The 23,940-nt window shown below is 33.9% G+C and overlaps 2 protein-coding genes across 3 annotated transcripts; one reads left to right on the forward strand and one right to left on the reverse strand.

Annotated features, from left to right (window-relative positions):
- The first annotated feature begins 58 nt into the window (after nucleotides 1-58).
- On the forward strand, nucleotides 59-13,260 carry hacd3 (3-hydroxyacyl-CoA dehydratase 3). The gene is made up of 11 exons (NM_001044984.1): nucleotides 59-278; nucleotides 4,156-4,198; nucleotides 4,278-4,351; nucleotides 4,516-4,680; nucleotides 4,787-4,835; nucleotides 4,932-5,042; nucleotides 7,446-7,573; nucleotides 7,665-7,777; nucleotides 10,379-10,485; nucleotides 10,578-10,709; nucleotides 12,709-13,260. The coding sequence occupies exons 1-11, from the start codon at nucleotides 198-200 to the stop codon at nucleotides 12,783-12,785; spliced, it is 1,080 nt and encodes a 359-aa protein (NP_001038449.1). The 5' UTR covers nucleotides 59-197; the 3' UTR covers nucleotides 12,786-13,260.
- ints14 (integrator complex subunit 14) lies at nucleotides 12,783-23,854 on the reverse strand. 2 transcript variants are annotated; one of them, XM_005159052.6, is made up of 12 exons: nucleotides 23,810-23,854; nucleotides 22,003-22,283; nucleotides 21,808-21,915; nucleotides 20,616-20,771; nucleotides 19,450-19,568; nucleotides 19,196-19,338; nucleotides 18,936-19,028; nucleotides 17,008-17,152; nucleotides 16,779-16,912; nucleotides 15,413-15,531; nucleotides 15,263-15,328; nucleotides 12,783-13,831 (listed from the first exon to the last, which is right to left on the reverse strand). In XM_005159052.6, the coding sequence occupies exons 2-12, from the start codon at nucleotides 22,222-22,224 to the stop codon at nucleotides 13,580-13,582; spliced, it is 1,557 nt and encodes a 518-aa protein (XP_005159109.1). In that variant the 5' UTR covers nucleotides 22,225-22,283; nucleotides 23,810-23,854; the 3' UTR covers nucleotides 12,783-13,579.
- Nucleotides 23,855-23,940: the final 86 nt, after the last annotated feature.

Raw genomic sequence — 23,940 nt, forward strand, 5'->3', positions numbered from 1 at the left:
AGCTGTATCCCATTTCTAGACTTTACCGATAAAGTGGGCGGTGGGTGTTGTGTCACGCGAGCGCATGCGCATACGGAGAAAATTCTGGACATGACAGAATTCTAGGAAGCGTCTTCCGGCTGCTAGTTGCAAGGTCTGCATAGCCTGTCATTCATTGTTAAATCTTTGTTAAGCCCATATTAATGTAAATAATAGCAATGTCGGCACTCACACCTCACGTGTACTGGGCGCAGCGGCATGGGGAGATTTACCTGCGCGTGGAGATCAGTGATGCTCAGGTAAAAACAACTTGCTTATCATAATAACTAATGCACTGTATGCTTAAGCAGCTCTTATTTTCCATGTGTTGCAATCAATATGCGCAAGTCCAGGTTGTAGGTATCAAAGCTTTAAAGCTGAATACTGTTTATAATGCTATTGTGTAGAATAACACCAGCTTTTGTGGGTCGATAGCAGAGCTACAAGCATCAAGCCTAGATCACAGAGAAAACAGAGATGAAGATTACTGAAAGGGTGATCAGGACTTGATCCTACTGGCCCCACTAACCATCTGGCCCATTTACAATGACAGTTAATGTTTTATTTACAACCAAGGAGGAGAAACTGCCCCCTCATTGTTTCTCAGGGCAGGATAAAGCATGTTTTTAAAGGTAATGTGAGAAACGGCCTGCTGCCACTGAGAGCTGTGGGATAAAAGTGATATTATAACATGCTAAGAAGCTGTTTTCCATAGTGTGTCTGCAAATGTCAAAACACAAAAGGATTAAGACTTTTTCCAAAACATTCATATTTATAAAAAGACAATTATTTTGCACACTTCTTAATATAAACCCTAACCCAGTTCTTCTATAATAATATTTTAGTAAATGTATAGTTACCAAATCACACCAATTTATCCGATTTATCTTTTCTATTCTTGAATTCCATGATAAATTGTGGTATATTTGATATTTACTGGTATCTTTGAGGTAAGACTTTACAATAGTAAAGGTCCATTAATTAACGTTAGTCAATTAAGATATATATGAGCAATATCACACTCGTAGCATTGCGATATGGCTGTATATCGGCACTGGTGGGAGGCGTGCGTTGGCACAAGGTCGCAAGCGGAGTGCCTTAGTGTCCCTCTGTGATGATATACAGCCATATCGCAATGCTACGAATGTGATATTGCGTTTATACAACACTTTGACAGCATAATTGTGTCTATAAAAAAGAAAATCAAACAGAGAGTCTAAAAATCCTTTTGTATGATGGACCACTTCCGCCATTCCTTCACATCTGCAGCGACGTCAGCACAGCAGAAATCGCTATTTCACCAGTGTCACTTTACAGCTAGTAATGATTCTTAAGCATAATGTCTAAAGTGATGGAAAAAACTGGTTGTTTTGCTTACATTTTAAGATTATACGGCTAAACAGCATGAAATACCATCAGTCTAGAGACATTTCCCAGCATTTTTCTGTTGCAACTGGGAGATCACAATAATTAACTCTGAAAAAGCCAAAGCAATGCAAACACTACAAATTAACTGTTGTCCTTGCGGTAAGGAAAACCCTAATCACATGCGGGCATTTCTTTTTTCTTTCTGTTTACTGAACTGGTATACAGTAACAAAACCAGGAGACTTATTAGACAAACAGATAGCCAGCCAAAAAGTAACTCGGGGTTATACAAAGAGTGGCCAACACCAACACGGTACTGAATTTATTTATCTGCTGTCACTCTGTGGGTGGAATAATGCACAAAGGGGAAGAGGCTGTATATATGAGCAATTCCCTGCAAATGGAATTTGCCATGCCATGAAAACAATTTCAACCTTGCCATGAAAACAATTTCATTTTCACCAAAATTCGGAAACCGTTTCCAGGTTTTTTTGTGTAAGCAATTATTTTACAGTACTTTAGAAATACTCAAAAATGCATCTGTCAATGTTTTCAAACTATACTATTTGATTTACCAAAGTCATACAAGTGGCAATTTCACATCTGTCACATCCATAACGGAGAGATGTCACATCCATAACGTCCCTTTTTCCTCATAAATGTGAAAATATTAAATAAAATAAAATCAATCATTTTTGCTTCATACAGAGCAAACTCTTATTCTTTTGATTAGCATTGTTTCTTTTGGGTTTTGCAGTTTAATTCACAGAATTTCTGCAAAGTGTGTTGTGTACTGTAAACTCACAGACTTTTTTGTCACATCCATAAAGCATGTTTATTTTCCTCATTTAAAGTACAAGACATGTTTACAGATTGATATTTTTTTGGTCCCAGTATATGTTAACTTATACTTTCTATGCGAATTTATGTTTTGAGTTTAACTGCAAATGTCACATCCATAACGCTAGAATTGCTCATACACACACACACACACACACACACACACACACACACACACACACACACACACACACACACACACACAGACAGACACACAGTTATTTAAATATAAGTTCTACAAATCAAGCCATTAATATATTATTAAAATCAGAAGCTGTATTTGCTAATGTTGAAATGAACATTATTAAGATAAATAAATTGATTAGGGGCAACTTATTTCCATTTAATGCAGTTGTCTTCTTTACAATGTAACATTGCTGGGAACTAGCATATTCAGGATATATATAAAAGGTCTAGAAATCCCGCAAGTGATAAAAAATGTTAATAAATGTGAATCATTTATTTATTTTATTTTTACATTGTTATCTTAGCCCCTGGTTAAAAAAACTACAGCTATAAACGAATTTGCACAATTTTTTAAACCTCAAGATCTCAGTTTCTTGAGGAGATCATCAGTTGCAATACCTTTCCTGTAAAACATAAAAATCCGCATGATGATGGTAGTTGAAGGACATTTTACACTTAATAAAAATTCAGTCTTTTTTTCATTATTCATTCATTCATTCATTCTCTTTTCGTCTGAGTCCATTTATTAATCTGAGGTCGCCACAGCGGAATAAACCTTTCGTCTGAGTCCATTTATTAATCTGAGGTCGCCACAGCGGAATGAACCGCCTTTTTAATTTTTGATATTATCACTTTATTTAAAGGATTTTATACATACATACATGCACATACATACATACACACTGAACAAAACAAACATTGTCTCGTACTGTAGACATACAACGGGGAATAAAGGAAAAATAAAACGCATCACAGTCAAAAAACATACAGTCAAAACTTGAGAGGGTATATAACTTAAACCCCATAGGTCACTGGATTGCAGTTGAGTTATAGATTTGTTAACTAAACCCAAGTAGCCAAAAAACTATTTTTATGGAGCTAGTCTTAAGAAATTTAAGTCTGACTAACAGATATCATGTTGGAAATCCAGTTCTGGAATGAAAGAGGGTAAAAGTGATTTTTCAATTGTTAAGCACTAGTATTTTAGCCACGATCATGCCTTGCATTGTTTGAAGGATACAGTCATTTTTAAAAGCTATTTCAAATTATGTCATGGGTATAAAATTAATTAAAATTATCTTCCTAGTAACGATAAACAGCTGGAAAAGTGTTTTTTAAATTATTATTTTAGTTTATTTAATAGGCACCATGCAGTATAACATCGCTACACTTTAAAGTAGTTTAAAGCAGCTCCGCAAATAGGCTCCTAGCTATTGGCTAATTTGCATTCTTAGTCCCTGGTTAGGCTTTTTATTCACAAAAATAGTACAAATATGTTTATAATATTCTTATAGAGAGATACATTACCGATAGAAAATATAAATACGAAAAAGAAAACTGCATGACAATCAGTGTTTACCAACCTGATTTAGTTTTAAACACTTTTTAAACTCTCTTTGAAATATGTTTACCTTTTTAGTTCAGTTGACAGACTTTTCCAAAGTAGTGTACCTTGAACTGAAAATGTTTATTGTTCAAATATAGTTTTTGTGTTTGGTACTGTGTAGTTGAGATAGTCCCTTAATTTTTAATTAAAGATCAGCAATTTAAAAGCAATGACTCTGTAAATGCATTTATATTAAATAAGGCTTTATTATTTTATAACTGGACATTATAATATCAGTTTGATGCTCAGTGCATTTGAAGTCACTAATAGCAGTTAGAGGAGGAGCTTGAAACTTCACACTTCTCTTTTTTTGAGTCAGTCTCTTTCTCTCTCTCTCTCTCTCTCTCTATCACACAGGATCTCAGTATTGGTGTAGAAGAGAACATCCTCCAGTTTAGAGGTACGTCTCACAGCTAACCATCAGCATGAAGCTTTTCATTCTCAATTGCCTGACTTCAGCATAATCTGCTCTTTTAAAGGTCAAGGGCACGGTGCTAAAGGAGAAAATGAATATGAATTCAGCTTGGAGTTCCTAAAACCTGTTAAACCCGAGGTAACGACATCATCATTTAATCAACATTATAGGAATTTGCGAATATAAAATATTTGGCTGCTCAATGATGTGTTTGGTGAAAAAGCAGAAGTGCAGTTAGTTTGTGTTATCTATGGCCTGTCAGCTTCTTTAATGTGTCTTTATCAACATAAAAATGTCCACAGGTAAAACACAAATCCACTCAGCGGCAGGTGAATATCACGGTAAGGAAGCAGGAGGAAGTGTGGTGGAATCGACTCACTAAGCAGGAGAAGAAGCCTCTGTTTTTGGCACCTGATTTTGACCGCTGGTTGGATGAGTCAGATGCAGAAATGGAGCTTAGAGAGAAGGTAAAGAGGTTTGCTGTTTACTAAAGCTGTGAGTTATTGAAGTTATACTCGAGGAGCGCTGTACTGTAGCAGTGTGATGTGTTAAACTAGTGTTTATTTGACACAGGAAGAGAAAATAAACAAAGTCAGCTTTGAGTCAAGGGTTCGTAAGGACCGTGAGTATATTTTTAATTCCATGTAAAGTAAACATGGCAGGGCTTACCAAATAATAAGCATGCATTCATTACTCATTTATGTTACTGTGTTTGCAGCTTTTCTTGGCTTGAAAAAAGGGTTTCTCTTTATGTACAACTTGGTCCAGTTTCTTGGCTATTCTTGGATCTTCGTCAACATGACTGTACGTCTGTTCATTCTTGGACAAGGTTAGTCTGTTTTTTATTTTTTATTTTGTGTTATAATTTGCAAGCAGGTAGTTGTTGTTTTCAGCTGTAGTTGTTGTCAGGAAAAGCATCTCATTTGAATTTTGAGCTCTTATTTCATTTGAGTTCTGTTATGCAAATATGTATGTCTGTATATATATATTTAGATACATGGGTAAAAGACAAACAGGTGAATCAAAAAATATTGAAAATTGCAACAGAGATTCAAATGTTTCTGTACAATGTGACATGCCCAGTTTAATTTTTTAAACATTTTCAGAAATAAATAATTTTTAATTATTAATAATAATAACAAATCTAAAAACACATTTGTTTAGCTGTGTGTTTACTGATAGAGCACTTTGTTACATTCCACAAATCACAATATTAATTCAATTTTACTCCCAGGACCGTTTTTATCGAAGTTGATATTTAGCCGCACCATTATTGGTGTTTCATAACAATTAATTTTTACGAGGTGGGTCATTAGCCCAATGCTCAACCCCCAACCTGGAGGACCAAGACATACACTACGGACAATTTAGCCAATTCATCTATAGCGCATGTTTTTTGACTTGCGGGGGAAACCGGTGCACCCAAAGGAAATCCACGTCAACACGGGGAAAACATACAAACTCCACACAGAAATATCAACTGACTCAGCTGGGGCTCAAACCAGCGACCTTCTTGCTGTGAGGTGACAGCGCTACCCACTGCGCCTCCGAGCAGAAAATTGTGTTGTTTTATTGTGAATTTCTTTCTTTCTTTCTTTCTTTCTTTCTTTCTTTCTTTCTTTCTTTCTTTCTTTCTTTCTACAAAATTACCATTTTGTAATAGATGTGCTGCATAAATAATCTTTAAAAAATAAATAAAACTATCATTTACAGTGATTTACAAAAAGAACTAAGTAAAACATTGTTCAGAGTAACAATAGATTGAGAAAATCTTGTTAGCATAATTAAAACAAATCTTTTTCATTCATTTATTTATTTATTTTTTGGCTTAGTATCTTTTTAATCAGGGATTGCCACAGTGGAATGAACCGCCAACTTATGCAGAATCTCTGGGAAACACCCATACATTCTCATTCACACACACACACACGGACAATGTAGCTTACCCATTAAACTACACTGCATGTCTTTGGACTTGTGAGGGAAACCAGAGCACCCGGAGGAAACACACGCGAACAATGGGAGAACATGCAAACTCCACACAGACCGTCACTGCGCCACTGTGATACCTCCAAATCTTTTTATGATATAACAAAAAATTATTTTTTAGAAGGATACAAATATTATTTACTTCATTGAAGAAGTGTGAGAATTAAGTGCGTCCCAAGTCACATATTGTCTGAATAGGTGATATATTCTAAGTAGAAAAAAAAGAGACTGAAACAGTACATCCACCATTTTGTTCATGTCATGTGACCTTCCAGCATAAGTTGCTCTCCTGTTTTTTATTGGATAGTAAAGAGCACATTTAATATGCACTTCAGAATCTCAGTGATAGTACACCACCTGTGTTATTGTCACCTACAGTCTTTCCAATACAGCAGTATGTATTTTGACCAAACAGTGGAGAAGTATTCAATGTCAGTCTCTGTTTAAGATTTCACTATAGTCCTTACTGTTTAGGGTTGCTAAGGTTCGAAAAGTTTTGGTCAATTTTTGGAAAATTTCAATGGTAACTTGGAATGGAATTTTGAAAATATTCCAAGTTGGAAACTTTATTGGAATTTATTTGAGTTACTTTAGAGGAATTTAGATAAACAGTATATAAGGACTTAACTATAAATATGTTCATAAGCTGACATGCATACAAACTAATGCATATTAAAAATGATATTTTTGACTGATATAAATTGTAAGTGGAACATTAATTCTTTCATTAAGCGACACAAAGCATAAGTATATACCCCTATGTTTGCTGTAAAATGAAAAAAAAAAAATCACCTAAATGTTTGCTCGGTCTGTGTATTTATTTATAGAATAGTCAATTGTGGTGCACAATAGCTAGTTTTATGTTAATTTTTTTTTTAAATATAATATAAATAGTCAGATAGAAATGTTTTACAGTTATTTTAGAAAATCTTTGTAGATGCAGTGCTGACTGTGTGCATATGATTTGAGGATTATGCAGGGTAGACTATTGCATGAAATCTGGTTGTTTTAACCAAAATTTTTATATTAATATTGTGCGGTAAGATAATGTACAGTAATGTATTTAAATATGCAGTAAAATATTTTTTCAGTTGCAATTAAATACACTGTTGTAGGCAAACCTTCGATTCACCAAATTCAGTTTATTACAATTAAATTCTCATATATTTCCATGCACATTTTCCAGCCTTGAAAATTCACAGAAATTTGCAACACTGTTACTGATTTTTCCTCAACCCTACAGATTCTTTCTACGACACATTTCATACCATTGCTGATGTGATGTACTTCTGTCAGATGCTGGCAATAATGGAGGTTATTAATCCCGCTGTGGGCTTGGTAAAGACTGGAGTCATGCCTGCTTTCATTCAGGTACATCTTTTTTCGCCTGGTGCTTTAATGACAGATTAAATTCACTTCATTAAACTAAATATAGTAAATATTGAATGTTTTCTTTTTAAAGGTGATGGGGAGAAACTTCATCCTTTTTGTCATATTCGGTAGCTTAGAGGACATGCAGAACAAGCCAGTGGTGTTCTTTGTGTTTTATCTGTGGAGCACGATTGAGATATTCAGGTAATTTTGGGAATCACTTTTGATGAGTGTGTTACGCATGCTATCTTACAGACAGCATTTTGTTTATTTGGACCACTGTTTCTGCTGGCAGTGAGGAAATGTTGGTGTTTTTATCTACAGGATTTCCTTTTCCGTGTCTTCTGAGGCTGATAACTAATAACTTCCTGTTTGCAGATGTTTGCTTATCTAAGGAAATACATTTATTCTTCCTAAAACTGAGAAGTAGAACCTAAATTGTACTTACAGAATATAAAAATACCTCAGAAAGATATTTAAATAAGTTTTTGATGCTTGATATGTGTATTTTGGGGTCATCTACATCTCAGTAAGTATCGTGTCATTTTTGCATCACTGGAGCCTTTATTTGTGGTGCAGTTTTATATGGTTTACAGAATATGGAGGCTAAAGACAGTGGAGAGTTTTTAGTCTTGACTCTTTCATCTTTGGTGTTGCGTGTGTGTGTGGTTTCTGTATGGTATCAGCTATTTCACACTTCTTCCGCTAGTGTGATAAAACAAGTCATTTTGTCTGTGGCCTTATAGGACATGCATCAGTGTGCTACACGAGTAAATCTGCAATAGTAGTTGCTGTTATAAAGGGATTTTATACAATTATTCACTTAATTTAAAATGAAATATCTTTATTCAAGTTAATAATGGAAACTACTGAGGTCATTAAGTTTTTCGCATTAAGCTGACCAAGAGAGGCATTAAAAACAATATTTCTATTTTAAATCCTGAAAATACTTTTGGGTAAAAATGGACTGTGGTGGAAACCGGAGCACCCAGAGGAAACCCACGCAAACATGGGGAGAACATACAAACTCTACACATAAAAATGCCAACTGACTTAGCTGGGGCTCGAACCAGCGACCTTCTTGCTGTGAAGCGATTGTGAAAGTACTGTTCAAATGTTTGAGGTCATTATGTTTTATTAGCATTAAACTGACCAAGGGAGTCATTAAAGATTATATTTCTATTTTAAATCCTGAAATCATTATGGTCACACGTTAAAATGTTTTAGATCAAAGTTAGCACATTTCAATGATTTCCAAAAGATGTAATGGCTTTTGAAAATTCAGCTTTGCCATCACGGGAACTATTATATTTTTAATGTAAAAAGGTTATTGTTTAGGGCAGTGGTTCCCAAAGTGGGGGTCACAGAACAATGTTTGGGGGTGGGGGGGGGGTCGCTTGGTGATTTAAAAAACAATTAATGAACTAATAGAATTACCATATTTTAACCATATGCTACAGAAGATAAAAAAATAGTATTTACTAGTTACATAATAAAACAACATGCACATAAGCATTCCATCAGCCTTTCAAATTTTTTCTCTTTGCATTGCGACCCCTGCGACGTTTACTTTATATTAATAATATTAATTGTATTATTTAATTAATTGCATCATTTACAGCAGATTGATTTTACAGCACCATGGTAAACTTTGGCACCTTTACGGCACTACATGTACATTAAAAATAAACTTTTTTTTTTTAAGATTAAAAAAATCCTACACGACTGAAGATAGAGGATGAGAATAGGATGTTTTTAAATTGCTAAGAATAGTCTTGTGCAGTAAACATTGTGCCCACTAGTTTCATAAAATAAGGTTAATGTTACATTAAACAAATGAATAAATGACAAAAAATCATTATTACTGTTACAGTTGCACTTTTTTGTGTTATTAATAAGCTTGTGCTTGTATAGGCCTATTGGTGTGTGCACCATTGTCTGCAATGATTGTATGTGTATATCCACCTTCAAGGATAGCAGGGGTCACGAGTCACTAGAATTGTTATTTTGGGGGTCATGGGCTCAAAAGTTTGAGAAGCCCTGGTTTAGGGTTTCCATGAATCATGGAATTTCTGGAATATCATGAAATTTTAGAAGGTCTGTTGCAAACTTTAAAAATCAGGAAATGTGTATTCATTTTTGTCCAAGTCATGAAATATCAGTGATTATTTGTTTTCTTTATACTATAGTTTCCATATCTCAAACTGTACATTTTTTCTATAACATATTTTTGTATTGCGCTGTTTCATGCCTATTCTTATGGTTAGGCTATATTCATCTCAATTTTATTTTCAAGGGCAACCCCTTAAGTCAAATGCAGCACAAGACTAATTTAAAGAATGACCGCTTCAAAGACTTGAAAGTAAAAAAATAGAGGACAAAAAAGCTCAATTTTAAAGTCTTAAGAAATATAACAAAATTTCAAAAGATAAGGTACATTATCCATTGTTGTTTTAATAGTGCCTAATAAAGTCCTGCAATATGATATTCAAGCTACAACCATTTTAATATTATGCAAAGCACAACTGCAGCCTGTTTTTCCAATCATTAGATGCCATGGAAATCGTTTTTTTAGTCAAAGATTTTGATATTTGGCTTAAAGTGGGAACCATAGTTGTAATATTTGTTTTAATTGTATTCTTGATTAAATATATGCAGCCTTGGCCAGAATAAGAGATGTCTAAACCTAATGTTTTCCTATCTTGATTTAAAAAAAAAACAACAACAAAAAAACAAAACAAATGCAGTACCTTTGTTGGAAGATGTGTATCATACTAATCCGACTTCTGAAAAAATAAACCACAGGTATCCCTTCTACATGTTGGCCTGCATTGACACTGAATGGAAGTTGCTGACTTGGTTGAGATACACTATATGGATGCCGCTGTACCCTCTTGGAGTGCTAGCTGAAGGTTTGTTTTCTTTCTGTCAATGAAAATTCATGTAACATGTAACATACAACAATGTACATACTTAACTTTTATTTGACTTGTGTTGTTCACAGCTGTGGCGGTGATCCAGTCCATCCCCATTTTTGATGAAACCAAACTCCTCAGTATTCCTCTGCCTAAAGCCACTGGCCTCTCTCTCAGCTTCTCCTACATCCTGCAGCTCTACCTGGTAGTCATGTTCCTGGGTAAGATCCACAACATACATGCAACAAGTACAGCAGTGCTAGCATGGTGTTTCTCAATCACTTGTCCAGCTTTTTCTGATTTAGTACAGTCGGATTTCTAAAAATATTTTTAATAAAATTATAAATCAAATTACTAGCCACATTTATTAATTGGGTTCAAATTAAAGGTCCCATGAAATTAAAATACAAAGTTATTTTAGATGTTAATAACAGTATTGTTAGTTTTTAGGATATCTATAAGCTAGTGGACCAAAACAGTGACAAAATTCATGTAGAGGATATAAAATTGAAATAAACATGTAAAGCTTGTAGTTTGTCACTTCTGCCCAAATGGATCAGCGGTTTTATTCACATCACCTCATACTACAGTTTCTCATCAAATCTTGACCTATCAAATGCTCTCTAGTATCTGACATACCCCGCCCCCTTCAAGACACTTCACATTTGATGTGCTAGAGCTCAACGTCTCTCACTGGCAGAACGGTGATAAAGCAAAACGCTATTGGCTGTTTAGAAAGGGGAGATGCTACACTGTCCCACTCGCTAAGTTCTGCAGTTAATCTGTGAGCTACAATGTAGAATGCTTAGAAAAAGATAATACTTTACAATGATTTTAAAATGTGTTTGGTTAAATTGTAATAACATCAAGCTTTATATACATTTTTTCCCTGATTTTACCTAAACATTGAAATTAAAATATACAGTAACTGTAATAAACAATTATTTTTGTGTGTGTGTGTGTATATGTATGCATGTAGGTATATATGTATATGTATGTATGTATGTGTGTGTGTGTGTGTGTGTGTGTGTGTGTGTGTGTGTGTGTGTGTGTGTGTGTGTGTGTGTGTGTGTATATAATGTATATATATAAATGTATATATGTATATATATATATATATATATATATAAATGTATATATGTATATATATATATATATATATATATATATATATATATATAAATGTATATATGTATATATATATATATATATATATATATATATATATATATATATATGTATATATATGTATATATGTATATATATGTATATATGTATATATATGTATATATGTATATATATGTATATATGTATATATATATATATATATGTATATATGTATATATATATATATATATATATATATATATATATATATATATATATATATATATATATGTTTCAACCATGTCTACAATAATTATTTTTTAAATTAATTCAAATGTAATTTTGTAATAGTTACATACATAATATACACTGTAAAAAGTAAACCAGTTAAACTGACCTGAAACTGAAAAACGAAAGTTAAGATAGTCCTTTTTTCCCCATATCGCAACGTACATAAAAATTGAAATTATTCCAAAATAACAAGGGGCTGTTCATGACTTCATCCTTTGATAGGTCCTCTCAAAAGGCATTCCATGTGACCAGAAGTGAAGAAACGTTGTTTCAAGGGGCAGGGGAAATGATTTGATAAAAGATTTTGAGGGCAAATAAATTTGTACAAAACAATAAAGTGCATATATATGTTGTTTATACCCAGCACTACTACTTCTACTACTACCTCCACACACACACACACACACACAAAAAAGTATGTGACAAGTTAACTCTCGAGAGTCAACTTGGAACTGGTAAGTTGATTTGGCCATTTTTTTTTTTATAATTATGTACCTAGTTCATTTAACTTATAATATGGGAATAGATTTACTTAGAAAAAGTCAACTAATCACTTTTTATATCTCTAGTTATGTTTCAAACAAGTATTTAGTAAACCCTTACAGTAATTTGTTAATATCAAAAGAGGATTTACCTTGGCATTAGGCGTACCTAAATCTGACTCCAAATATCTGCGCTAAAAATAAATTGCGATTACACATGGATAAATTTGAGATATTTTTCTAAAATTTAATTGTTATTACATTTTCTTGATATTTTCAGGTTCTTGACTGTAGAAACCCTGTTACACTGCCGTATGAAATTAATAATTCTTCATTTCAGGCCTGTTCATCAACTTCCGCCACCTCTTCAAGCAGAGGACCAGACGCTTTCGCACAAAAAAGAGGAAAGCCAACTGAGAGGAAAGAGCAAGCTTCAATCTCCTCCTGCGTCTCTGATTTCATTTGTCGCCTTCATTCTTTTTTCCTACATGTCCTCTTTTACAGTCAAGTCATTACAGATGGAAAAAAAGTTTTTAAACTCAACTCAAGTGCATTTACTGTCACCACACTGAAGGACCATGACCGATTATGAAACACTAGAGGGAGAAATATCATATAATTTTAACCTGGACCATGAAGGTATTTGTAGATTCTATCATCTCCTCTGTTTGCAGTTTTTGTGTTTGATGTTGTAGATTAGCTTACTCGACTGAAAACACAAGGGGCATTTTATCTCATTCCCTGAAATGTGTTGTAATAGTCATTTCAGTTGAAAACAACAAGACAGACCTCAGGGAAAACCTCACGGAAGAGGCAATTCAGTGTCACTGGATGTGGGATATGTACACGAATGTATAAATGCAACGGTTTAATTAAATTTCAATGAAACAAACAGTTGATTCCTGGATTACTATCATTAACTACAGACAGTGAAAATATTATTAGTCAATGCTCAAACTTATTTACACAAACTGCATGTTTTTTTCCTTCCTTTTCTCGAATTGAGTGCTCAACGTCATTATTGATCTCACTAAAGTTCAAGGTTTCCTTTTGTTTTATATCCATCACCAAAGAAAACTATTATGGCACCACTAAAACGATGCCACATTAGTAACAAATTTTCCTTTCGGACAAACATTTCACACAGAGCAGAGTTTTTAAAATAAAGCTCCATTCCTCCAAATCTGATCTGGCAGTTGTACCTCCATCCTCTAAATTCTGTCGCCACCTCCGCCTGAGAAGTCAGTGAGCATTGGGGTGATGTTGTGTTCGAAGGCGGCGTATTTGGAGTCTATGCTGCTGGCAAGTTTAAGCTGCTGGGCTGCGTGTGACAGCTGGAAGGCGGCATCGGGGTGGGCAGAGTCAGGCAGAAGAGTACATTCCCTTTCCAGAAGCTCAGCCATGCTCTTCAGGAGCTCCCAGAAACCAAATGCCAGAGCAGCTTTCCGAAGACGATTTAGTTCCTGAAGTAATTAAAACACAAATGTAATGCACAGAAAAAACAGCTCACATATACAGTCCAAGCCTGGATTTATTCATATCCCTAGCCAAATTCTGACTTTTAAGTTTTTGTTTAAAGTCTATAAGAACCGGAAGCTGACCAATTGTTATTTTGTATTGTGAAGCAGTTCCTAATGAAAGGGAATATTAAATGAGAAAACAGTGGGTATGGCTTGTTTTTTCTACTGCGAGCTGATTAGAAGAGATATTTTAACCTAATAGACTCCTCGACCTTTCCATTTGTTTGTTGTCAAAATTGACAGTTGTTTTTTTTGGGGGGGGGGCTAAATTATGTTATGCCTAAGATGCGTAATCTGAGAACTTATTTGAAAACAAATAGGAAGTGCACTTTCAGAGTTCAATTAATGATTAAGAGGACAAACAAAATACAATGATGCCTTTTGTAAATCCTCTTATTACCTTTAGAGGGAAGCCAGAAAAAATACTTGTTGGTTGAATAAAAGTAAAAAAAAACTTTCCAGGGGAGTATGAGTGATTTGGGGTTTAACTGCATATGCACTGGTGTCACGATGGTGCAGTGGGTTGCATGATTGCCTCACAGCAAGAAAGTTGGTTCCCCCACAGTCCAGAGACATGCAGTAAAGTTGAATTGAATAAACTAAATTGGCTGTAGTGCATGTGTATGATTGCAAGAGTGTCTGGTTGTTCCCTGGTGTTGGGTTGCAGCTGGAAGGGCATCTGCTGTGTAAAACATATGCTGGATAAGTTGGCGGTTCATTTCCCTGTGGCAACCCCTAATTAATAAAGGGACCAAGCTTAAAATAAAACAAATCAATGTATATGCACATACACATTGTACTTTTAGGAATATCAATTTCAATGAGACTAATATTTAAATTTACACAGACACTAACACACACACAAAATAAAATTGTAATACACACACACATTCCAAAAGGTCTAAATAATTTTTTTTTCCAAATTTCTGATAAAAAATAGTGGCATTATATTCTGTCAGAATTACAAATGCTGTTATTTGTTGAGATCGAAAATAATTTTTTCAATTTTGATGTAGATTGTCACCCATTGGTAGGGCCAAACGGAATCTGCGGACGTTTTTTTTGCTATTACTGCTGAGAATTTTGGTAAAAATCTGCGGATTTCTGCTGAATTGTTTTGAGAGTATCATAACTAAAACCCTAATATATATATAATAAAAATATCCTTTAAACTTTTATTTAATGTTTAAAATGCAAATCCAATTCAATCCACTTTTTATGGTAAACAAAGCAAGTCTCATATAATACCTCTACTTGCAGTTTCAGTCACTTCTGTATTAGATTCACAAGGGAGAGCGGAAGGTTGCCGCTTAGTTAAAACACTGGAATTATTCTATACAACTATATTTTGTGGGAGTGTATACAATTACCCACCTTATAGAAGGTTTGTGTTTTTTCAGGTAGTTTTCTTGCATTGCGGAGAATTTTCTGTACATCTGTCTACAAGAAGTACAAGAAGTGATTAATGTCATTTAATCTGTGTTTTGTCAGAGATCCAGTATTTGCAGTGTAGAGTTGTGATACCTGCAGTCCACTGGCTTTAATCCAGACAGTCACATTCTGAGCATAGCTCCTCTTGTGTTTCGGCTGGATGGGAAAAGGACTTTTACTGTCATCTTCACCATAGGGATTTTCAGCTGCATCTGCAAACAAAGAATCATAGTGATGTTCAGAGATGTTTATACCGTTGGCCAGTAAGCAAAACCTTATGCAAATCAATAAGCTGATGTTTTTAATCATGTGTGTGCGTGGTCTGAGTAGAGCTCTAGCCTCGGAAGGAACTAAAGCGTGAGGGTGGAAAATAAATATTTAATCATGCAAATTTGCGGCACTACTGTTATCCCTGACCCTTGTGTATTTACCTACAAGTCTCCTAACTGAACTCGGTGAACGTCTATGTTACTATCTTTTGTTTCAGTGTTTTAATTTTTAACTGCTTGCACACACTGCATAATGCAAAACAAAGCAGTTAATTGTTAATTTATTTCATTTTAACATGTACATTTGCAATTTAAATGTGCACTGGCATTCAGGAGTTTCCGATTGGCAAGTTAAAAAACACGCCTTGTTGTTTCACCAAGGCTACATTTATTTAATCAAAAATTCTATAAAAAACAGTAATATTGTGAAATACTGAAACCTAGTCCATAGTTCAGTTGTTGTACTAACATCACAGTACAGTTACTAACTCACTGGTTCTCAACTGTGTTATTCAGACAAACATACACCGCCACCCCCTTAACCACCCCCCTCCCCCATTTACTAGCCTAAATAGCCATAACCTAAATAGCCAGGTGTGTCACGTTTTTGGATCCCTTTAAAACATTTCTGCTGTGTTCCGTTCTATTTCAGAATTTGATGTTGACTTTACAAATATTGTCATAACTAAGAAAACAAATGGTTCATATTCCTCAAACCACAAGAAAGGAATAGTGGTCACCCTAATATTGTCCCACATTGAAACTGTATGCCATCTGGTGGTGATGTTTAGTACTGTGCCCAAACCAAATCTTACTGAAACTCTTTGAGATATCAACTTCAAATTTGGAATATTTTTTTTTTTCAGATATTTAGCTTGGATGTTCTGTCATTTTTAGGCTAAAACAGGTTTCGAAAAATACATATTTTATGTAACATATTCAAATAAACATTTATTTTTATAATAAAAATAAAAAAACTAAAGGCTTTTTTAAGTTTTCTTTAACTTTTTGCTAATATCTGACATCTGTGTTCTTAACATTTATGCACCAAAGTGTTGATTGCTAATCATTTAAGTTGAACATCTCATTTTCATGTCAGTGTTCAAAAAGTGGGGGTGCCAGCTAAGGGCTTAAGAAGCAATTTTTTAAGCATGGCGATTATATAAAAATTCCAAGTGAAAACATGCTACCTGAAGCAGGACCAAGCTGTGACATTCTGCCTAGCCAGGGCAGAGGTTCGGAGCCGGGATCAAACAGAGACATCATGAGGTTGGACTTCTTTTTACTGTCTGCCTGGGAATAAAGCATGCCGTACCAGTCCGGCCTGATAGAAGAAACATGCATTCATGAGCACAGAAACTTTTATTACAGTACAATGCTTATAAAAGCGAAGACATGTTTTTTTTCTCATTTTCATACCCTAGCTGTACAAGTGCCACCATGCCCTCCACCTTCAGGCTGCCGTGTAGAAGAACACAGAAGTTTGGGCTTTTTCCAGCCATCTGATTTGTGGAGGTGTCTTCCTCTGTGTCATCAGTGGTGCCCGTACCTATCTCATCTCCCTCTGTCAATCAAAAAAATATGACTGACTGTTACTCCCAGACAAATTTTTGTAAAGCAACCATGTACATCAGATCAGTGGTCACCAAACTTGTTCCTGGAGGGCCGGTGTCTTGCAGATTTTAGCTCTAACCCTAATCAAACACACCTGAACAAGCTAATCAAGGTCTTACTAGGTATACTTGAAACATCCAGTCAGGTGTGTTGAGGCAAGATGGAGCTAAATCCTGCAAGGACACTGGCCCTCCAGGACCTGGATTGGTGACCCCTGATATACATGAACAAATATATGAATAGAACTTTCAGTTTAATCTTATGGCTTGGGAAATAATATATATTTTTTAAATAAAACACATAAAAACAATATAAATTAGAAGATTTGTCATTTCTAGACATCAAAATGATTAAAGATTAGAGTTTTAATTTTGGGGTGAATTATCTCTTTAAAACAGTGTATTGAATGGTCAGATTTTCAGAATGATCAGAATTCTAATTTATAAGCTTTTTTAATCTAATTTCAGATTAGTTTTAGAATACTAAAGTATGTAATAGGGGAAAGGCAATAAAACATCGGAGTCACTGTTTTAGTGGTACATTGACAGTTAACTGTTTTTAAAATATCACTGAAATGTTTATGATTAATATATATAGTTTGGGTAAAAAACGTTGCTTAAAAAAAGCTATTTGTGAGAAGGCATAGGCCTTCGAGATTCTGATAGTATGATAACCCTGGATAAAAATATGATGGTTTTAATGCATCACTTTATTGCTATAACTGCTCTAAAATAAGTTCTTTTTAAATGTCTAGGGGGTGTCACGGTGGCGCAGCGAGTAGCACGATTGCCTCATAGTGGTGAGGTCACTGTTTCGAGCCTCAGCTGGGTCAGTTGGCATTTCTGTTTGCATGTTCTCCCGGTGTTCACGTGGATTTCCTCTGAGTGCTCCGGTTTCCCTCAGAAGTTCAAAGGGTACTGAATTGTCGTAGGGTAGGCTGAATTGTCCATAGTGTATGAGTGTGAATGAGAGTCTATGGCTGTTTCCCAGTGATGGGTTGTGGCTGGAAAGGCATCTGCTGCCTAAAACATATGCTGGATAAGTTGACGGTTCATTCCACTGTGGCAACCCCAGGTTAATAAATGGACTAAGCCGAAAAGAAAATGAATGAATGAATGAATAAATGTCTAGGTGAAAAAACCAACAACTTTTTGTTGGATATAAAGTAAACCATCGCACTGTGCAGGGCTATATCAAGCTTGGATTTTGGTGCATAAGCAATTGGTTTTTCTAATTTTTTCCGAATTGTGGGCTGACCACAGCTTTGGATGTACAGTAGATGGTCCTATGCTGCTGGATATACTATTGCCCTAAATGAATAAAATAGTCTTTGACAACAAGTAAAATTAAACTATATATATTTTATTTATGCCACAGGAATGGTATAACAGAAAATTTCCAAACCACTGTAAACCTTAAAACCGGTTCTCAACCCATGCCATGAGTAACTGAAACCACAACCCACCCAGATTAAATAATTTTCTGAACAATACAATTGCATTAAATGTTCAATTACATAGATTTTACTCAAAAAGTGCTATTTGTGAGTAAAATAATAAAAACAATCAAAATCTTCACTGGTAGTAAAATGTAAATGTACAAAGAAATTTTGGAATTATGCTGTTTAAGAATCTAAATTATTATTACATTACACTAAGTGTCTCACGACATGAGTTTTTTCTCCATTACAACCGAAGTACTTCAAATAAATAAAGAAATGTGATAGCACTGACCTTTGTTCACAGCAATGGGCAGGACCAAATGCCTAGATAAAACAGGAGGGCTGGAAATATCTCCAATCTCAATAAAACCCACAATCTCCAAGTCTATATGTGACAAAAGGTTACATAACCATTATTGGTACTTTCCTACAATTTCTTCATCATTTAGATTACATGTAAATAAACACATTTTAGTTGTATTTATTGCTAATTATCCTTTATTTACATGGATATAAAACACATATGTTGACAGCACAACTTTCTGCTCTTACCCGTTTGCACATTTTTGGGCATGGGATCCACCTCTTCATCGATGATGACCGGCTCTGGCCTGGGGAAGACCTGCACATCAGAGGTGAGGTTTCCACAGCGCAGCACCGCATGGAAAGGAGAGTAAGCCTGGTCGATCAGCTTACTGACAACACAAAAGTGCAGTGAGGATGTTAAATGTGTTCCATAAACAATGTGCACTTAAAGTATTTAAATAAACGAACATAAATGTAAAGATATTTGTATCATCACTCACCCGAACATTGACTGGACACTTTTAAGACAGAGGGGTCCCTCCATAGTGTATATCTGTCCATCTCCACCGTTCAGGTTAATCAGTTGTTCTAAATTATCCATACCATCTGTAGCCTGGAGCTTAAGGAGACGAGAAAAGAACAAGACTGAAGCATATGTATGGAAAAATATTAATTTTATTAATCTAATATATAATTACATATATTACAATTCCTGAACATCTCTTTTCTTCAATCAACTGCTCCATATTTTATTATAAACAAAACAATTATAACCATATCATACACCATTTTTATTTTAAATGAGTCTTTGTTAAAACAAATTTATTTTAATGACACCCACTAAAATGTCATTCAGTATAACAAGTCTTTTTGACAAGAATCATTTTAATGACAAAGAAAGACTGCATTTAAGGATTGCAGCCCCAAAATATTTATTTAATGGCTTTTTAAATCCTTATAATTTATCACTATACTAGAAATAACTAGATTTTCTAGATTGTCAGTAACTTGTTTTAAATAACATATTGTTTTCGTAATTCATAATTGAATTAGTACAGGACAGTATAAGTATGTTATTTAATTTTCATATAATATCTGTTACATTGAATGACAAGGGAACATTATTTCATCTGTATATTTTGAGATTGCATTTTCACAAATATTATTATAAAACATTAAAGCAAAACTTACAATACAACATAATATAAAATAATATAATATATAATAATATAATATATTGAACATAATATATTGTAATATAATACTATAATTAAAATAAAATAATATAATAAATTGTAATATAATATATTGTAATATAATGCTATAAATAATATAATATAATATAAAAAATATATTGTAATATAAAACTATAATTAAAATAAAATAATATAAAAATATATTGTAATATAATACTATAAATAAAATAATATAAAATAATAAAATGTAATATAATACTATAGTTAAAATAACATAATATAATATAATATAATATAATATAATATAATATAACATAATATAATATAATACATCCACTTCAAACATTGACTACTGTATGAAATTATAATGGTATCTCTATGATACCTAAATGCGCATTAAAACTTAAAAAAGGTTGGAACAATTGTGTGAACTATTCCTTTAAAGACAAAATGAAAACAAACTGTAATACCTCCTCCGCATTGGCAATGCACATGATGTAGAGTTTGGAAGGGAATGGGAAAGGCAGAGGGAATTTCTTGTCCTCTCCTCTCTGTTTGACAGTTTGCAGAGAGTGACGCAGAGATCCACGGCCGATGCCCAGTGCTCCGTCAGTGACCAGCACCACCTGCAGGCCAACAGAACAACAACAGAAACACACAACAACAACGACATGATGAATGCAGTCAAAACCACCAATTAAGCACAGAATATGCAAATAATTATTTGAAAAATATAAACAGAAACAATTACTCTACTGTTTATTATAAAGGTTTAATGGTCAAACGTTGTGATAAAGTGGATAAAGTACCATAACTATAACACTCTACACACCAATATTAAAAATCTTTCTAATTCATTTACTGAGACATCTTAATAACAAAACAAATTTGCAGAGTACAAATATTGGCAGATAATATACAGTACAATGCAAGCAATTTTAAAAGTCAATTGTACATTTATATCTTTCTCTTAGATATTCTACCTTGCACTGAAAAAATATTGCATAATTTGTATTATCTTATATCTGTATATTACTGTCATACTGAAATGATTTAACAAACTAATCTCTGAAATGAACACTTAAACGGTGCATTTTCTGCAAAGCTTGAAAACTGTAAGTATTGTAAAGAGCAAATACACAGTACATATAGTTCTAAAATGTTCACATCAAATTAAATGTACCAAACTGATTTTATATTCATGCAAAGCATACAAAGTTGAAGTAAAATGCCTACTTTAGTGTTACCAAAAAAATAACTACTGTGAAAAATGTCAGAATATAGAGATGAAACATATTTATTCTGATGTGTACTTATTAAAACACCTAAAAGAATAAGTGAGCATACTAAATTGTATTGAATGCTAAATTATTGAAATGTTTTTCTTACATATGGATTAAAGCTTGGTTTGAATTATACATTACTGACAAATCAAATTAGTATTTTGGAGCTGCACTGTTACCTTTTTAATGTAATCTAATGATTCTTATACTATATGTGCATGATTTTTGTTTGTATAAAAACAATTGTAACAGAGATTGCCATTTTAAATCAACCTAATGATGTTGCAATTATTTATTAAAACTACATTACACACCACACGTATACATGTTTTACATAGTATATGTATATTACATAAATAATATTTGTATGTTGATTTACCTGGCATGGACAAGCAGATCCCCACTCCTGCTGTACTACATTACTAACACCTTGTAAAGCTCCTTCCAGGCAGGTTTTATCATAGTCTTCAAGGTTATTCAAGGCTTCCTGGAAGAAATAAGATCTTGATTTAGGTTTCAGCTATAGCATGTACATTTTTCTTTCATGCAACACGACACACACTTTTTATTTTACCTGCAATGTATTGTAGTCTCTAGTGAAAGGCACCATTAGCTCCCAAAGCGAGGAAAAGGCCACAAGTGAAGTGAACTCCAGCTTGTAGTTTGTGGCCATGTGCTCAAACAGCATGGTTAGTCCATGAACTGCCAGGTTCTTCCTCTGAAACTCTTCACTGCCCTCCACTGACACCGGTCGCGTCATGGACAGCGACGAGTCCATAAGAACCACCGTGGGCATGTTTGCAAGCTGTTCTCTTTACACGCTGAAGAACAGTTATGAATGAATATAGGAGATATCTGCGGAAAACAAAAGCACAGGTTGGTGTATTAACAGATGCTTCTGCAGTGGACGTTCTCGTCAAAGTACATCCAGAAAATTTTTTACCCCTGCTATCATTTTACTCACCAACAACTTTAATATCTAAAAAACAATATTAAACTTTCTAAAATCATTTCAGCATCGATATCACAATGTGGCCATTCACAATAGTCACATTGCAGAAATTACAATATTAAGTCTGGATTATGCTTGATAAGTTTGCATGTGTCAAAGGATTTTAAAACTATTCAGGCATAAGAATTTGTGCCATTTGTACATTTAATAACTATTTTGTTTTATCATTTATACAATGAAGACTATGCAGTATTATTTTACATTTGATAATTCAATTACTGTTGACCTGAACACACTAAGATTCCTCAAAACAACAACAACAACAAAACACTGTTTATATCATTTGAATCTGTTTACATTATATCCATCTGTGCTTGTAGATTGTTTCTTATATTTTGTGCAGATGCACTGCCCGAAATAATCATCCCAATCTATCTAAAATGATACATTTTTTCCAAATAGACAGTCATCTAGTGAAATTGTATTAATTTCGATATATGAGAAATGTAAACAAAAACAATGGTCCAGACTCCCAACACATTTCCTGTTTCACATTTTTAATTTCTATAGCATCCAAGAATCCGAGAGCCACATATTGATAAATAATGCTATGATAGCTGTATTAACATTACGTTATGATTTGTTTGATAACAAGCAGGAAATGTTCATGGGCCAATGACATGACCACATTGAATTGGTCTAGGTATGTATCAGAATTTAAAAATATATTAATGTTACATTTTTCCAATACCGCTACTCGTTCTAAACCTGTTTGAATTTCATAATGCTGATCAAAAGACATTTGGATGAATGCTGGAAGCTTGTGAAAGTTGACATACTCAGTATTTTTGTTTCATATTGTAACGTTAGATGTCAATGACTACTAGTTACCAACATTTCTTAAAATATCACCCGTTATGTTCAATAGAGGAAATAAGCTCAAAGGTTGGGAAAAAAATTAAGGATGGGTAAATGTTGAGTAAACTTTAATTTTTGAGCATGGTAGAAATATACTACATTAATCGCGTTTGTGCTTTAATATGCGAATAAACAGGAAAGAGGCTTTGAAGTTTTCTAGTTGTTTGATTAACTGGTCTCCGAGTTTACAGCTCATAGTTTCCAAAACCAACCCACTGAAAGGCCAAGAAATCATCTCAGGGTGTTTAAATCTGGTTTCTCAGCTAGGTACATATAAAACGTTTTAAAATATATTTTAATACTTTTTTAAAGGTAGTAGAGCAACCAAAACAAAATATGTAATGTAATGAGAGTTACATTATCAGTGACCAAACGTCAGTGACCAAACGTTCACCCTGAAAAACATTAAATGATCATAAAAGTATAAATACAATAAATTCTTGATATTTTTAATACAACGCGTAGGTAAGCATAACAACCTTCGTTTATGAAAAAGCGTTAAAATGTTTACCCATTTCTGCAAATCCTCTCTTCTTCTTCACCAAGCGCGCACCGTAATAAGCAGACCGGTGGGGAACAAAAGAAGCCTACCAATCCGTTCCTACTCGGAAACGAGAGAGATTCTAAAAAGTTGTGTGAAAC

Source organism: Danio rerio, chromosome 18, assembly GCF_049306965.1.
Source record: "Danio rerio strain Tuebingen ecotype United States chromosome 18, GRCz12tu, whole genome shotgun sequence".
In the NCBI taxonomy this organism is placed as follows: domain Eukaryota; kingdom Metazoa; phylum Chordata; class Actinopteri; order Cypriniformes; family Danionidae; genus Danio; species Danio rerio.

Bases quoted from the DNA above. Each gene is read 5' to 3' on its own strand.
- hacd3 (NM_001044984.1), top strand. From the start codon at position 198: ATGTCGGCACTCACACCTCACGTGTACTGGGCGCAGCGGCATGGGGAG. The intron at 4,836-4,931 runs GTGAGTATATTT...CTGTGTTTGCAG, and splicing joins GTCAAGGGTTCGTAAGGACC to CTTTTCTTGGCTTGAAAAAA. The intron at 10,710-12,708 runs GTAAGATCCACA...TCTTCATTTCAG, and splicing joins CCTGGTAGTCATGTTCCTGG to GCCTGTTCATCAACTTCCGC.
- ints14 (XM_005159052.6), bottom strand. From the start codon at position 22,224: ATGCCCACGGTGGTTCTTATGGACTCGTCGCTGTCCATGACGCGACCG. The intron at 21,916-22,002 runs GTAAAATAAAAA...TATTTCTTCCAG, and splicing joins GAGACTACAATACATTGCAG to GAAGCCTTGAATAACCTTGA. The intron at 15,532-16,778 runs GTAGCATGTTTT...CTTTGTTTGCAG, and splicing joins ACAGCTTGGTCCTGCTTCAG to ATGCAGCTGAAAATCCCTAT.